This window comes from Erpetoichthys calabaricus, chromosome 13, assembly GCF_900747795.2.
Source record: "Erpetoichthys calabaricus chromosome 13, fErpCal1.3, whole genome shotgun sequence".
Lineage (NCBI taxonomy): Eukaryota > Metazoa > Chordata > Cladistia > Polypteriformes > Polypteridae > Erpetoichthys > Erpetoichthys calabaricus.
In genome coordinates, this window is record NC_041406.2 from 51,365,297 (window position 1) to 51,383,291 (window position 17,995).

Below are 17,995 nucleotides of genomic sequence, written 5' to 3' on the forward strand. Positions count from 1 at the left end.
TCAGAGGTTGATGCGCTTGCTGCTTCCTGAGAACTCTTCTTATCTCCAGCCTAGCGGCCTGCTTCTTCTCTTCTTTTGTCGGCATCTTTTTGCGTTAAAACTGATTAAGTCAGTGTTTGTGTTGCAATTACTTAGTACGTTTTCTTTAATTTTTCACTTAAGGTGGAACTTAAGTTTTCAAATTGCCTCAAGAATGATTTAAGATATGAAGAGGAAGGGGAAGTGATGGCGAAGGTGGTAGGGATGAGAACAGTGCTCACAGGCATGTGCCGCAAGGCCGCCCTGCTGGCCACTGGCGAGAGTTGATTCTACAATAAAAAAAATAAAAATAAAAAGAGGAATAACTTTGGAGGTCAATTATCACCCTGAAAGTGGTTAGTAGATATCATGTAATATATGTGTACCAAATTTCAGGTCAATAGTTCAAACGGTTTGCGAGCTACAGTTGATTTAAAATCCTGGACAGACAAACGAACAGCAAAAGTAGCGTAGTACTGTATATAAGAAGTTATCTTTCAGTATACAGAAATATATTGTAAAATATTGAAATATTGTTTTGTATATTACATTATATTTTCCAAAATATAAAAATATATTTCTTAATATGTTTAAAATGCTAAGAACAATACACTTTAAAATACTATTTAGAAAATTATTACAATATAATTATAAATATATTGTAAATTCTAGTTACAATATACTGTAAAATATATTCTAGATTTTTTTATTTCATGATACCTGTCACTTTTGGATAGTGCAGCATATTCTTAAAAAATATTAATTTGGCATTGACAAAATCATCCAATAGATATCTTTTTTTGATATTAAGATATGCTGCAAACCAAATCAACCAATCATTTTCTGAAGCTTGATCTTATTGTGTAATAGGTGGTCTTTTTCTCTTTTTTTATTCCACATTAAGAAAAGAAAGTAAGGTGAGATTTACTTTCACAATGAATTTACAGATATTCAGAACTGTTTTAAGTTCTTCTGTCATTTTCCTATAAATTAACTATTCCTTAATATAATAATTTAAAGATGTAGATCCAGGTGTTGATGTCTAATTTACACAAACTTTCAGGGTTTGTCCTGGTAAATTGGAATTTTATAATAGCAATATTGTTACATAAACTTTTATCAAACATAACAGAAACAAACAGAAACACTTAATTTTACAACAATATTTGCGCTCCTCTTTAATGCATAAAATGTCTATCTTGGAGAGCACATTTTCATAGCTATTTAAAAAGTAATTCACATGAAAGAACTAGATGAAACAATGTATTATTTGTACAAAAGGTACAGTAGAGAAGATATAAGCTGTCATTACATGGCAATTTTGCAGTCTGCAACAGAAACTACATATTTCAAAGACAATAAGATGTACAGTTTGATATAAATCCACAAGTGGTACAATAACCATCTCATTACAATCTTGCTTTTCACATTATCATCAAAATGCAGAGTGGATGTTGATGGAGTGAAGAATAAGTAAAGACAGTGAATCACTAACCCATTTAAACATTGCAATATACATCGCATGCCCTATAAATCTTAATTTTATTACTGTAATTAAATTAAGCAAATTACTTAAACTGAGCATTTCAAAAAAGGTTAATATTCAAGGTAATTGAAGGAGTACAACCCTCATAAACCTTCATTGTAAATATATACTGCACATTAAACCACTTTTTAGCAAATAGTATTAAAATGCTTTTATAAAACAAGGTAGTTTCAAGCTTTAACAAAGATATTGTTGAAGATCTCCTATACACTATATGTACGTACATTATTCCTCACTTTCAAGTAATTTTATTGTATATGTGTCACATACATTCAAAGTAGAATTACATATCAAATTAACAATAACATCCTTAAACAAATCATCCATTGTCATTCTAAATTATCAATATCATTACTGTAATCGGTTCAACCATATATTAATTTTCTATATTGCTGAGCGTTGAGAGGAGCTTGTGTCTACCAGTAAAACACTAGGTGTAAGGAAGGGGCCAACCCTGGACAGGGTGGCTATCCACTGTATGCAACACTCATTTACACCCTTCCTCATCAACATTCACAGTGGGACAGTTTAAACTTTCCACTTAACCTAACGTGCATGTTTTTGTTTTTTGAATGAAGAAGTAAAACAGGATTCTGAGATGGGGAGAACATGCAAACTCTACACAAACAGTGTGATTCCTTACTATGACTGACGATATCAAAGTCAGAACGACGCACCGTTTAAGGCTTTGGACTTCAGACTCTGAAGTTGTGGTTTCAGGCAATGAATTATTCAGCAAACGTGTGTCAAGAAACTCTACTGGGCTCCATTAAACCAACTGCAATACACGTGCATAACGCCTCACTGTGACTGTGACAGCCAATTCAGGAGTTCTCTTTCTTTTCCATTTTCTTGCTTTTTAGTCATTCTGGTTCGTGTTCAGACCATAGTGTGACTGCATATATATAAATATATAAAGACCCTGATGTTGAAATACAAGCAGTAACTGTTACCCCATGCAGCGTTACTTCCTAACTTGCTAAAGGGTTAAGCCCCGCCCCCTTTGCAACACGCGTAATAATTCCGTGCGATAAGGAACCAAACTACAAAGAGATCACCTCCTCCTCGATTTTCGATCTAAGTAAGCAGTGTTGCAAAACACTTTCATAGCAATCAGTCAAACACGTGACTTTTAAATTAAAGGTTTATTCTAATAATCTGGAAATATCTAAGCAGCCGAATATAATTTACTGAAGAGTCATCTCTAATTTGTACTTTTTAAATATTTTTTGCTATTTTATAATAATTTTGTTATATATTTATTTCAGTCAATATTTACATTTCCTATGTCGGGTTTACTGTGATTGATTTACTTGTAAAAAGGTAAAGATCTTCCACGACTAGCTTTTACTATAAACATGTTAGTTATTATTTCGTATACAATTGCCCCAAAATATTTCAGACAGGAGACAAATAACATCTTTATATTTAATTATGAAGTTTCTAACAGGAATCACTGATCAAAGTACTACGGAGTATCCGCTTGCAAATACTTATAGTATCCATCCATCCATCCATCCATCCATCCATCCATTTTCCAACCCGCTGAATCCGAACACAGGGTCACGGGGGTCTGCTGGAGCCAATCCCAGCCAACACAGGACACAAGGCAGGAACCAATCTTGGCAGGGTGCCAACCCACCGCAGAAATACTTTATAGTATGTATATCATAAATTCACGGTAGTTTAAAAACTTATAAAATAAATAAAGAGAAGGTGTATAAATTGCAGCAATTTCTAAGATGGTGTCTATGAAATGTTAACTAAAGATATTCGCTAATTACTATAATATGTGCCATTTTAACTCTCCAAATAAATAACTAAAAACGTATCACTGTTTCAGCGTATCCATTTTCCAACCCGCTGATTCCGAACACAGGGTCACGGGGGTCAGCTGGAGGAAATCCCAGCCAACACAGGGCAGGAACCAATCCCGGGCAGGGTGCCAACCCACCGCAGGGCACACACAAACGGGCCAATTTAGAATCGCCAATCCACCTAACCTGCATGTGTTTGGACTGTGGGAAGAAACCCATGCAGACACGGGGAGAACATGCAAACTCCACGCAGGAAGGACCCGGGAAGCAAACCCGGATCTCCTAACTGCGAGGCAGCAGCGCTACCACTGCGCCACTGTATCCATTTATAGTTAATTCAAAATCTATTACATACATCTAGCACGCTTCCCCATTCCTACTACTTAATTCCCATTTAGCTAAGTCAGTCGAAGTATAGCGGCCACACTCCGCACTATAAACAAAGCGAAGCATCTTATCCAATCAGAGACTGCCGGGCACAGCACGTCCAATGGGAAGAGAAGACTAGCCCTTCAGATGAACAAGCAGGAAGTAGAACTAACAAGGGTGAAGCTGTTAGTCTGTCTGCTGAAACGAGCGATAATTTTTGCATTCACTTCCTCGTTTGATTATAGAACTATAGAACTTCCTCATTTAATTGTCAGCTTGTTTAAGCTGCATAAGATATAACCATACTGTGAGCAAAATTATACAAATGCAGTCCATACCGGAAGACGTAAAGATCTTTATATCAGGTAAAATGAAACGTCCACCGCTTACTGTATCATTTGAGAAGTTTGGCTCGGCTTGCAGCAGTTTGATACAGTGCTAAACATTACTTGTCGTTGCTTCCTTGCCTCCCTCATTAGCAGGAAGGCCTCTGTGTGTTTTAAAAATAGATTTCATGTCTTTGTACGCTTTCCTTAAACTGTGAAACAAACTTTGACTGTTTGTAGTTTATATTTACTTATGTGGAAACAGGTTGTGGATTAGACTGTGATGCTTTACCGCTTAGTCCATTTATGTTTGCCCAGAAAAAAAACCATGCCGTTTAATGCAAGGAATCGTCGGGCAGGTGGATAATATTACTATTGATCAAATGGCAATTTTAAAATCAGGGCTCATCTAATCCATTCTTTTTTTACAGAAATATTTGTTTCAAAGGTTTTGTGTGTTTAACATTGATTTTTCTTAAGCCATCCATTAAAGAACCCAACAGTTATCTTCTGAATGAAGTCTAGTTTTGTTTTTGTTGCTTTTAGCAGTACGTTTATTTGGGAATATCCAGTAATCGTTTTATGGGAGCGTCTTAGCAGTAGATTATTTCTTTATTTGTGAGTGTTATGGGGCTGATCATTTGGTGCCTAATTCCCATCTCAAACTTGGTGCTTGCAAAATCTAAATCAACCTACATCATAGGGAATATTGTAATTAAACCCCTCCCTCTTCCAAAAGATGAAACATTTTAAAATTAGCTTTCAAAGATCACTGTTTTTTGAATGTCATCATATTGAACCAATGTGCTTTCTTGTGCTAAACAAGGCAATGTCATAAAGTACTTGCGTTAAATTAGTTTGAAACATAAAAAGCGAATAAGACCATTATGAACACAGAGGTACAAATGAATAAATCATTTGATGTTAACCTGAAACTTGAAAGTTTCAAGGACTAAAACATTAACTCCCTTTCAACTGTTTCTAGAGTTAAAACTACAGTAAAAATGTCAGATTATAACTTGATATTTTACTTCTTCCATTTTATATATTAGGTTTTTAAGTGTAATGCCTTAATCAATATTAATTTTCTGAAAAATACTCTGTTACTTTTGTAGCGTAAACTCATGTATTGCAAAAATTAAATAAACATAATTTAAATATTTTTACTTAATAGATGTGGAGACCTTTGTTTCAGTGGTACTGAAGGGTGAAAACTTAAGTAAGAAAGCCAAAGAAAGGAAAGATGCAATTACGAGAAAAGTCAAGGATATCAAGTCAAGGTATATATAACGAGCGTTTTGCTTTTTATCTACTGTATATGCACACAATACTTACATTGGTCCAAATTAGTATTGTTTTTGCAGTCTTGAGGCAAATATATAGATAGGTTTGTTTCTTGTTTCTTGCGTCCATTTTTGTACTTTTTATTGGATTGTACTTCTGATAAAACAGTAAACTTCATTAAGCCATCAAGGCATTTTAAATTTAAATAACAGAACAAAATATTAAAATAAACATGAGTTATACAGTGAAGTTTTGATTTTATCTTTTTCACTTTTGGAGAGTGATGATGTATCTTTTAGATTTTATTTTCTATATTATTAGCTTTTATCTGTAATCTGACAAATTATGAATAGCAAATTGAACAAAATGTAAATATAACAGTTAATATTGCTTATTAGTATTTGGTTTGAACATTTTAAGCTTTATATATTTATTCTCTTTATAGCTACACAATTTTCTCAATCTGAATTCTTATGTACAGTAAGTAAAAATGTAATAATAAGCCTGTGATTCATGTTTCTTTTTCTTGTTTTTTTCAGTTATGCTCAGCAGTTTCCAGAAAAACGTAAGTATATCAAGCATCATATAACATTAAAGTTTTAGATTCTTGCTGTTAAGTTTCAAAATTATCTAATGTCTAATTTAAGTGTTTTACTCATAGTTTTAAAGGCATAAAAAGCTGTTAGACAAGTGCTAATATGAGTTGAATGTGCTATCACCCTCTAGTGGAGACATTTTCAAAAGCAATAAAACCTTTTAAGTTAAGGCAGCTAATTTAACACTTAAATTAAAGTGTATGTCCCGATAATTAGTTTCACCTAACATTCCAAACATTTCTGTCTTAATATTTAAGTATTTTATTAAGCATTATGCATATTATTTATAAAGTATTTAAGCAGTAAGTATGAGCAGCACTTCCTTTTTATAAGGCAACTTAACACTAATGCATGCATGCAGTATCAGCTGTGGTAGTCTAGTCTGAGGCTGACAAAAGCCTGTGTGAAGCAGAAAAGACTTATTTCTCTTTATGTGTAGTCACTAAATAAAGATTTTAAAGTAGAAATGTGGCTAAAATAAGCATCAGGTCCTTGATTAGAAGGAGAATGTGCACTTCTCTTTTTACACATCTTACCAATTAATAAAATGATGCAGCTGTTCATATTTTTTAGACGGAAGCAAAGGCCTAAAGTAATTATGTAATTTTACAGAGCACCATAAGAGATATAGTGAGGCATTTGTAACAGAACAATATAATCCTAATCACAGCGGAAACTGCAAGATGACTGTTGTAGTAAAATTAATTATAAGAGGGTCTTGGCTAGTTGAAAACTCGATTATCATTTTTATTAAATGTAGATTTATTGCATTTTGCTCTTCAATGTAGGAAGACTGTTTTTCATTTTAAAGTAACCTCATGTAGTCAAGACTTATTTCTTGAGGTTATTAAAGACTTCATATAAGGATTGTGACAATGGAGTTCTGCATCATTTTTCTCTTGTTTCTAAAATGTTTTTAATTGCTGTGTATTCTACATACCATTGATTAAATGCACATTTTTATTCCACATGTAATATTTAATAGGAAGAGGTCAAGTTCCTACCTATAAAGTGAAACAACAAGGCAGTGCCAAACCATATGACAACAAAGTTTCAGCTATTGAAAAATTCAGAAACCTGTCTTTCTCATCTCATCCTCAGTTTTAGCAAATACAGTTAATCATTTTGAAATAATAGTATTTGATTTTAAAACTAGTTAACAGGAATTTGACATTAAATGTAAAATAGCATGATGAATGTAAAGTGTTATGCATGCTGTAAACAGTTTTCTTCAATACTTTACACAAGAGATATTTTCAGTAATGCATAATATCTGTATTTGGCAGGTTGATTGGCTGCATCATATCTGTTTGTCATCATGAACATGTTTAAATTATTTCATTAATTCTAAAAGATGAATATATTTTAATTATTACGGAAAGTTTAAATATTCAAGATGTATTTGGAATCTTTGTGCATTAAAGTAATATTTTGGTTCTAATTTGTAAAAACATTTGCTTTATTTTGATTTTCTCAGTGTTCAAGAATGCTGCACACTAAATATTACCCATGCAAGCCTGCATTTTACTAAGTGATTTCACTGTAATCACTATACTACAGCAGTGTGTAGAATAGTGCACAACCATAAAATAATACAGAAACATGTTGAATGGAAACTATCCTGCCTTTGAAGCAGGTTTAAACTGTCCAGTGTAAAAAAAAAAGAAAAAATACATTAAACATTATTTTATGGGAATGTAATGTATTATTTTGACACTGAAAATACATAATTAGTTAATATTTGATGTTCTCATAGCATAGTTGGCATGTTGTCAACAAAGTAACATTGTGTTAATATACATCAACTAAAGGTAAACATATTGTTTATGTTGCATTATTCTTCCTTACATTTTTAAATTTTGCAATTAAAATGTTTAATTAAGCCTTCCTTTATAGATTTTAAGAACATCACATTTAGTCATACATTGATGTAATTGGTTGTAGGCATCAATTGTTGCATGTTTTATTATTAACACATGTAGGTTTTCAAGGTTGTATTAGTTTTAGACAGTAACTGGAGAAAAAACAAATCAATTCCAATATGTTATACCATGCAGAGTTCATAACAGATTTTGAAGACTTAACTGTACAGGCTCAGTTCTCTAAAATTAATTATTATGTTTTGGTTAAACCCAAGGGGATTCAGATGACTCTTTTGATGATGAAGATCCAGAAAATGACAACATTTCTATGGCATCTGATCGTATTGACAAAGATGAGGAATCTTGCTATGATGGTATGTGTACTTGACTTGTACTGTTTGTCTACTTGTCTGTTTTAGTTTGTAGCAAGACAGTTTCTTAAGAGACAAAATACAGAGAAATAGCAGTATTTCCTTAAGCAGTAATATGAAAGAAACTAAGGAGCACTCTCTAGTGGCACATAAAGAAGAGGTTTTGATGTTCCTGTTATGTTCCTGAATTAAGTCTATTCATCATATGTGATTTAAATATGAATATTGATAACATGCTTTTGTCTTTGATGCACATCTGTGGTATGATATAAATGTATTTGATCTTTTAATCTTACCATTTTTAGGGGCGTGATACCTTTTATTTTGAATATAATATTTTTTTTTCAGTATAGAGTCAGAATATATATGTTCATTGTGACTGAACATATATGCTAAGAATATAAAAAAATTATTTTGGAATACCACTATGACACAATAAAAGTGAGTTGTTTGGAAAACAGAAAGAGAGGTTTTTCACATATACATATAGTATGTCACTCAGTGAATAATCATTTTAAGTCCAGTTGAATAGGTCTGTACTGTATGTATTTTTTCTCACTGAATATTTATCATGTTCAGGTCAATATCCTCTCTTGTTCTTGTTTACACCATGGTAGACATGGGTCCCCTTGTGACCCCACAATGTACAAAAGAGGTTGTAAAAATAGGTGCATGAATAAACAAAATCTTGCTTATGCCCTTGCATATACATAGAAGTTTTTAATTTTTGAACACATTTTTTTAGAAAAAGATTTTAGCAGTGATTTTGAAAGTCAAGATGTCAATGACCTCTATATACAGTGAATGTAAAATACATGCTAAAGATCTGTAAATTCTTAAATTTCTTAAATATTAGGCCTCTTGATGGAGTCTCATTGTGAATCATTTGGTGGAACAACTAACTTCAGTAATGTTCTTACGTTCCTACGGATTGTTTAATTATCCATTATAACGAGGCAATAATAAACACTGTAATTTATACAATTGTTGTTTCATATTGCACATATAATGATCGAAATTAGTTCTCGGTGTCCATACAAGTATAAACATATCCTGTAATGTAAAACCATTTATAGCACTCTTATAATAGCCACTACATATTAGAAAGATACACACAAGTGTTTCATCACATCATGTAATAATAAGCTTTGAGTATAGTCTTCAAAGTGAATCTGAAAAACAGAATTCACTTGATCTTAACTAGTAATTGTTTAAAAATTTGTTTGGATTATGTGAGTATTCTATTAAAAACACACACAGACAACAGCAGTTTATGCTTTGGAGATCCTGTTAAATGTTTTTTTTTATGTTTAGACAATGTATTGTAATATTATTTATGCTTTGGTGATATATATTATCATATATACACATAAATATACTTAAAATACTTAGATATACTTCAATACATAATATACTTAAAACTGTGGTTAATTTTTTTTTTAAACATTTTCCATTATCAACTTTACTAACATGTTTTATTGGCGTATGTTTAGTCTAATTTCCAGTATTCATGAATCAGGCATTTTAAATAGAAGGGATTAGACTTAAAGTAATAGGCCAGGTATTTAGTTCTTTTCTTGTTTAATATTGAGAGTTAGTCTAGATAACTATATACAAACAAATATTTTCTTTTGAATCTTGATATCATTTTAAAAGGTCTTTAAAAGGTCAAATCTGAATCCCAGTATGCATTCTCTGTTTGTCTTTTACTTCCAATAATTCTCTGTCTTCAAGAATCTGGTTCAAAAGTTCACACATTTCCCAAAAGACCACCTAATTTTCTGACTATTCCCTCAAGCCATATGCGTTTTGGGTTTTTTATGGTTTATTAGGTACTGTAGGAAAGAAGCATTAGTTATATCTTGTAATGAAATTCAGGCATACCTCAATGATGCATTCTGTTGATTATAGGCAGCAATTAAGTGTGCACAGGGAGGAGTATTACATAGGCACAAAAGAACATTTTCAGAATTTGTTAAATTGTGATTTCTTTTGCCACATGATTTGAAATCAGTGTTAACTTTTTCTATTGTAATTAGTGGTAAATTCTTATGTAGATGCCAACAATTTTACAGGTTGTGAGACAATAAAGAACTGAATGAGGTTTTAAATTTTTATTTTGTATATGGACAGAGAAGATTAATGGAATTTCAGTGATTGAGTGCAGTTGTAACTGATCTGTCTGTGAGAAACAGATGGATATTCTATAATGATGTCAGCTCTTTAATGCCAGTTACTTGAAAGGTGTGTTACTGTTCATGCCCAGGATTTCAAGTTATTGATTTGGGCATGTTCCAGATTGTATCTTTTAGTTTGCTAACCACATAGACAAGCACTGCTTATATATAGACTTCATGTTTAATTAAATTAGATTGTACAGTATTGTTTTTAAGCTGACATGTGAATACGTTTAAATGTGATAAGTATTTAATAAATACTCTAAATAGCTGTCACATAGTTGGTTATAGCATTACTGTATATCATACTATATATACTGAAAATCCATTTTCTTTTATTTCATTTGTCATCAAACACTTCCTTTAGTATTGTATTGCTACAGGTAACTCTTTAATATGCTTAAATAATTAAATAAAAATGAGCTAGTAATAGATGCTTGCTTATCCATTTATGATCCTGTTGATTATGTTATTGTCCATAAGTAAGTTGACTAATTAGCATTTTTATAGTTTGTTTTAAGTTAAGTGGCACCATTTACTTAATAAAGAAAGACACAAATGCAGTACATAGGTGAAAATTATTAAATGTTAATCATATTTTTTCTTTACGAAACACTGTTGTGTAAGCATTTGTGAATGGTGCCTATTACCTGATCAAGTCAAATTTCATAGTAGGATTTAATTAATAAAGAAACTTTTGTGTTTTACATATTTGCAAAAATGGCATTTGGTAAAAATGTTTTCTTGTTTTAATAGCTTTAAGACACTGTCAAGACACTGATTTAACTTAGAAAAGAAAATACACATTTAGATATTATATTGAAAATAAACAGAATATATATTTTTCCATTGATAGTTCTTGTTTTGCAAAGATATCCGTATTTGCAGTCTGGACCACTACTTATTTTAAGATGTTTAAACTGTTACTTTCAATTACTTTAGTTACTAGTCCTGGAGCATTATAAAACAAAAAGTGTTCTGTTACAAATATATTGAATTGCATATTAAGTAGATGTATAGAAATGCTGCATATGAAATATTAAATGCTTGCACAAACTGGGTTGTAAATTACAGAAGCAAAAACAGATATTTCATTTTGCATTGTATTTTTTTTATAGCACATCCCATTTTCAAGTCAATATAGATATCTAATAAAGGTGCACATGTATAGAATGTAAATATTAATGGAGTTTGTTTTTTGGTTTTTTTTGGAAATATGGGAAGGGCTTTAAATATTCTATACATGGTTGTAACTGAAAAATATAATTGCAGATTAGGGGAAGGTCGGAAAAGCACATCTATGAGTTTGTTTAGATCAGCATGTGTTACAGTCTGTACATTGAGCAGATCGAATGATAAATTATTGAATTAGAATTTTAAATGAAGAATTACATATTACTTTCCTTCACCATTGAAAAGTTTTTTTTTCTAAGCAAGTATACAAATGTCATTTACGAAGTAAATCACTTGCATTTTCTAACTGTTATAAAATTCCAGCACCACATTGTTTGTGTATCAAAGTCTGCAACCCATATGCTGTATCAGAATAAGGACATTTTATTAACTATGAAGCCAGTTTGATGTAGAAAATATAAAAATTATTTTCTTTTTAATTATGGTTTAATTTATTTTGTTTTAACTTATTGAAGCGTGTTTAATTGCTGCATTATGCTTAAACGTTTACTATATTAAAATGAATGTTTTACATGGAATGTGGTATCTGCTTTTGTTAAATATATACATTATATATTCCTTTACTTCAGCTGTTAATGCGTAGTTGTAAGAATAGTTTAGTTTTCTTGCATTTGGGGATAACTTGAATTCTTTGACCTTTTGTAAGATAAATTATGCAAAAGAAAAATATTTATATTCATTTAAAGTATCCGCAGAGGAAAACACTCTCATTACCCTGCTTGATCAATTCCTAGCAGCCTGAACTGTAGCATATTGCTGTAGCCACTGGTTGATGGAATGCACTTTGAGGTGCCTAATGGTGACGGTGCTCTTCAGAAGAGGGTTCAGCCAGCGGTCAGCAACAAATAATTCAAGATTGTTTCTAAGTTTGCAGCTAGAGGAATTTGCTTCTTGCCCCAAGCTAGTGAAGCTACAGAGTCTGGCTATTTGATTAGAAAAAGAAGCATATTTGCTTCTTAGCAACAGCATTTGCACAACACATAGCATTTCTACAGCTTTGCATTTTTTCTTTTGTGATGGCAGAATAATGCTTTATTGCAGCTTCAGAGACAAAAGATTTGTTACTTTTGCAGAGAACCCCATATTTTTTCTATGATTAAGGTTACAAAAATACGCTGTTGTTTATGGTATAACCTATGTAAAATTTAATATAGGTCTATATTTTAAGCACCATTTAAAAATATGTACACTACAAGTATTTATGCAGCAGCAGTAGTTAAATTGTTATGGGTTGCTCCATGTACTACTTCTTTTTGTTGATTTGCTTATTGTTAATGAGATTACATTTTTAGAAATAGAATTTTTTTCAGCAATTTTTCTAAAATTATGTAAGAGTTTTGGGATTGTTTCTAAGTTACCGAAATCTCTTTGATTGGCTCAAAACACGTGCTATGAAATGAAATTTGAGCACTGAATGTTCTGGGGTTTTTATAGTCTTTTAGGAGTTCTAGCAGGAAAAAGCATGCTGTTTTATTGTTTTATGGCTGGCTTCACAGTTGGCTGTGGCATTTTCATGGTGAAATGAACACAAATATTCTTTAAAACATTTCACTCATCTAGTGGTTTTATCACATATGTGGTTTTGGTCCATTAAAAAACAGAAATGTTGTACTTGTTTATGGATTGTGCAGTAATTTATTTTCTTTGTTTATATTTAACTTTGTTTATATAATAGACAATTTTCAGCTATGCATTGCAATGTGGTATAAATTATGAATAAATGTTAAAAATAATTCTGAAACCCAACACTTTCTTAATACTTCTATCATTTAATTATAATTAAACTGTAGTTGTTAAAAAGAATAAGCCAATCTTAGAAATTACTCTGAGTACATTCTTTATGAACAACATATTTTTAGTGGTATTAAAGTATCCCACTTAAAAACTCGTAGTGAACCGGAGTCTGAAACTTTATATCATGGACTTAAGAGATACACAATTTAAGTAAGTAGTGTCCTGTAAGGAAAATGAATTATTGTCTAGGAATATAAATAACAGTAGTTAATGTGCATAAGGTGTAAATATTGAATGTTTAAGCGTATTAAATGTTCATTCACTGTATGTATTATATTTTTGCTTTTCTTTTCAATTAGCTAACACATATTTGTAAAAATTGCTTTTGCAAAGAAATAATGCAGTTTAGAGATTATTTTACACATATCACAATTATTTATTTGACTTATGTAAAGTCATACAGTATTTATAAAATGAAGCCTGGCCATGAGAATACTCATAAGTACATGAACGGATAGCTTAAGCAGTAAATAACAGCAAAGACTTTCTTAATGTTGATTATATAGTTCTTTTAGTTGAATCAGCATTTAATGCAGCTGGAACATGTAATTTGCTTCCTATTGTAAAGGGAATGAGAAGTTTCTAATTTCTACATACTTCTGAAAGCACAATCCTAAAACACTACCAGAAAACTGCATCTTTCCATATCTTCTTTCCTTTTAAACAGGAAGCACTTTAAGAATAATAGTTTTTTTTTCTTTAAACTCATGCTTTCAACACTATATTGTTTGAATTTTATAGAAGAAGCAATTGTCTAAGTTTTGCAAACATTTTCTCAAACTAATTTATCATGTAGCTTCCTGTTTCCAGGAGGTAAACCAGTTTTTCAGTTAACTGCCATCAGCCTTTTGTTGAGAGAATAGTATTTTTCATCACTAAGTTTGTCTGCTCAGACCAATTCATTAGTGAAAGAATACTTGAAGTTGAAAGGCTATTTCTGTACACAAATGGACTGTTTTAAAATGAAAATTTTTACTTATCATGATGCGATCAGGATCTTGGTGCTTGCAGTTGTTATGGGATATCTTGTTTGTCACTGAATACTAGTAGAATACAAGAAATATGTTATGAAGACTTAAACCTACATTTTAATGGTGCATTCCAATAGGTAGAAGGAGGATATTTTCCTTGTCTGAGGTATTATGTAGTTATATTTTGCTGTGATGTCGATTAATTTGCCCATCCAATTTTTGCTTGTGTTTTCATCCAAAAAATGTATTTAATTATTTATTTAAGATTGAGGAAACTGATGCTAAATTACTATTACAAACTTTTTTCAAACTTCTATGTATATTTGTTTTTTTTTTTTGTTTTAAATAAGTTTAATTATCTACGCAGAATATAGTATGTATTAACTGGCATTGTGAACGAGTTTTCTGGTGTTTATGACAAATCTTCAGTAAAAAAAACATAAATATAAAATAATATGAAATAATTGAGCCAGGCACATTTTGTCACTAGGTGCATTTAAAATGTGTTTTTTAATCTTTGTCTTTTAATTTAGTTATTAATTTAGTTTTTATTTCTTGTAGTGTTGAGTTTATATGAATGTTATAAAATTATACCAGATTAATGCAGGTTGAATGATTAGTGCGTATTTCATAGACATAGATATTTTTTAAATAAAGATGGTGCAAGTGATAATTTAGCATTTCTTATACAGATTGACTGTAGATTTATAATTCAAAGTTGGTACAATTTTTTGTTTTTCAATTTGCTAATACTAATATATTTTAAAGGATTGTATAAAAATGGGATAATATCTGTAACAGTTAGCTTGAATAAATTAATTCATATTACAACTAATATGTGACTATCCCATCTTCAAGTATTACTGAATTTTTGTCTTCATGATTATGCAATATAAAGCATTGTAGAATGACAGTAGTTCCCTATTGGAATTTTTGATGCAGATGAAACATGAAATAAGATACTCAAAGATCCATGCATTTCTTCAAAGGGCACAATTTTATTAATACGTCAGCCATGGGGAACTATTTCCAGTTTGATTTTTCTCAATAAATGAAAGTATTAAAATGACCAGTCTATTCCATATTTTGCTTCTGATGAATCGGCAGATGGGAAAGATCAGTATGTTTTGGACATTTTGTTTGTTTTACAAGGGCAACAAAGGACCTCTGATGTCTGTGAATTACTCATTGTAGGCTAAGACACTGCAAAGTGTATAAATGCACTTCAAGTGGACATTTCGAAAACAGGATTAGATTTATCTCAGATAATATGAGCTACAAAGAATGCAATAACATTATTCAAGATGAGATGTGTTTGATAAATTCAGAAACTTTAACATGTAATCTGCTCTCACTGCTGTACAGAGTAATTATCTGAAGGCAGAATAAAATGAAAACTAATACATCTTTAAGCATTGTTCAAGAAGGGAGAAAAGCTGCTTTCTGCAAAGGGAATTAGCATCTGAAATAATGCAGTAAAGCCATTTCCTCATTGAAATGTAAAAATAGAATGGCTAAAGCAGTAAGTATCTGTGTTTGATATTCAATTAACATTTTTTTCATTCTTTATTATCAATGAAACTGATGTTATTTATAAAAGTCCAATAATGTACATGACATCTGCTGCAGCATTTGCTGCATTACCTACAGAGATTGTTTCTTATAGTAATGCTAACGAGATTGTTTCTTATAGTAATGCTAACTGTGTTATTCCTAAGACAAAGAGGCTCAATTGCAATGCTGTTGGTTTATCAGATGTATCAGAAGTACTATGTAATTAACTCGAAACTTTTTTTGTGTACAGTAGTTTTTTTTTATTACCAGTGGCAAATATTATTAATGTAGTTTAATGGAGTTTCATATTCTTGAACATGCTGCATACAATTGTTACAGTCAAGTCAGTAAAACTTTGTATATAGTATATGGGACAAGATATCAACATATATTGTAAATATTATCAAATCCAGAAGAAGAAAACACTGACAGTGAATAAAAGTAATTGACTGTTTATTAACACAACAGATAGTGTGTATGTTTCAGTCCACAGTGTACACATTATAGTATATGGTGTAAGCATTTCAGTATGTGGGACTAAATTTCACTTTATAATGCATGTGTTTCAGTATACAGTGTTTTACAATATAGTGCATTTGCAGTCATAAATGGCACCTTAAAGTAAAGGAATAATATCCTAAACTATGTGTACAGTCAGTGTACACACTAGCATTTTTGGGAACTTAGGCATAGGTGTAAATAATGTGCCCTTATTTGGGATTTTTGACAGCAACGTTCTACGGGTGCAAGACCTGGTAGGGTGGGATCCATACATGCAGTTGAGGACTGAGTTGGGTGAGGGGGTTGGATCTCCTCTGATGTTATGCACATTCATAAGACTTGCCTATGTCACCTAATAGATCGAATGACACTGTGTATAGTGTCCATCCTCTCTTTCTTCTTAGCTACACTACTGCTAGTCTTAGTTTTGAGGAAATTAGCAGTTCCTATATTTCTCTTTCCCTCTCTGGAAGCTGGACTGGAAGTGTATTAGTTTAAAAATCAAAATGGCTTCACGTATTGAAATCCAAATGACTCTAGATCCTTCTGTCATACTTGTTCTATGTTTGGAATGCTATCATTTAATCAGTTGATTTTTTGAACTTTAATTACCATTATAAACTTCTAGCAGTAAAAACACATGTTCTGTTTCCATAGCATTAAATCTCATGCCAGTGGAGGGAGTAAACTCATCATGGGTCTGTTTTGATAGAAGGCTGCAATAATAACTACAAGTTGAAAGGAGTAAGGATGCTTTATTTTTGGATGCAAGGATGCTTTGTGTGTGTGTTTTTTTTTTTTTTTTTTTGTTTAGATTTTCTAGGTTTTTTTTTGTTTGTTTGTATTTTATAGACTTACAGGCTAAATTAGAGTATGGTACACCATTTACTATACACATTGTTTGTCTATGTGTCTTATTTTAATGTATATTTGTTTGTACTTTCCAATGATTTGAGGATATCTGCTAATAGATACTAATTGTTTTTTTTTAAGTGATTAAATTGTACTTTTGGTTGAGTAGTTTTTCCTCCTATTTTTTACTTTTACTTTTATCTATATAGTAATACTTCTACTTGAGTAGATTGTTTAGTACTTTTTCCACCTCTGTCCATTAGTATGTCTAAAAGCAGAATATAGCCAGTTATATATGAAATATAAAGATGTACAGTAAATGTTTTTAAATGCCAAACAAAGCATTCCAAATGCTTATCCATTTTCATTTGCAAGTACAGCACATTTTATTTCTAATAGAAGTACACCTATTTACACAATTTTGTATAACATTAGCTACTGATGAATTACTTTGCTTCCGCCCACTTTCCCTTTGCAACTAATGGTAAAAAAAAAAAAAAAAAAGTGTTACTTGTCATCAATTATGAACTTTATATCTGTTTTATCAGTTTTAGTTAGAAGTAATTTGTATTTCAGTAAACTTGGAAATTACCATTAAAATTAAACCATATTACTATGGTTAGCACCGGAACACAACCAAAAGTAATGGGATTGCTAAGAGAAGAGTCATTAAAAAAGCCATGAGGTCTTACTAAAAAAAATATTTGAGAGGATGTTAAGCCCAGAATCATAACCTAAGAATTGTAGTCTAAATTCTAATACT

The 17,995-nt window shown here is 31.2% G+C and overlaps 1 protein-coding gene across 1 annotated transcript in view; it reads left to right on the plus strand.

Annotated features, from left to right (window-relative positions):
* Positions 1–3,902: 3,902 nt before the first annotated feature.
* Positions 3,903–17,995, plus strand: part of skap2 (src kinase associated phosphoprotein 2) — a 157,689-nt gene continuing 143,596 nt past the window's right edge. The window contains exons 1-4 of the mRNA XM_028818247.2: positions 3,903–4,115; positions 5,251–5,356; positions 5,900–5,925; positions 8,094–8,192. Of these exons, the coding sequence (XP_028674080.1) occupies positions 4,076–4,115; positions 5,251–5,356; positions 5,900–5,925; positions 8,094–8,192 (271 nt within the window). The 5' untranslated portion in view covers positions 3,903–4,075. The remainder of the gene's footprint in view (positions 4,116–5,250; positions 5,357–5,899; positions 5,926–8,093; positions 8,193–17,995) is intronic.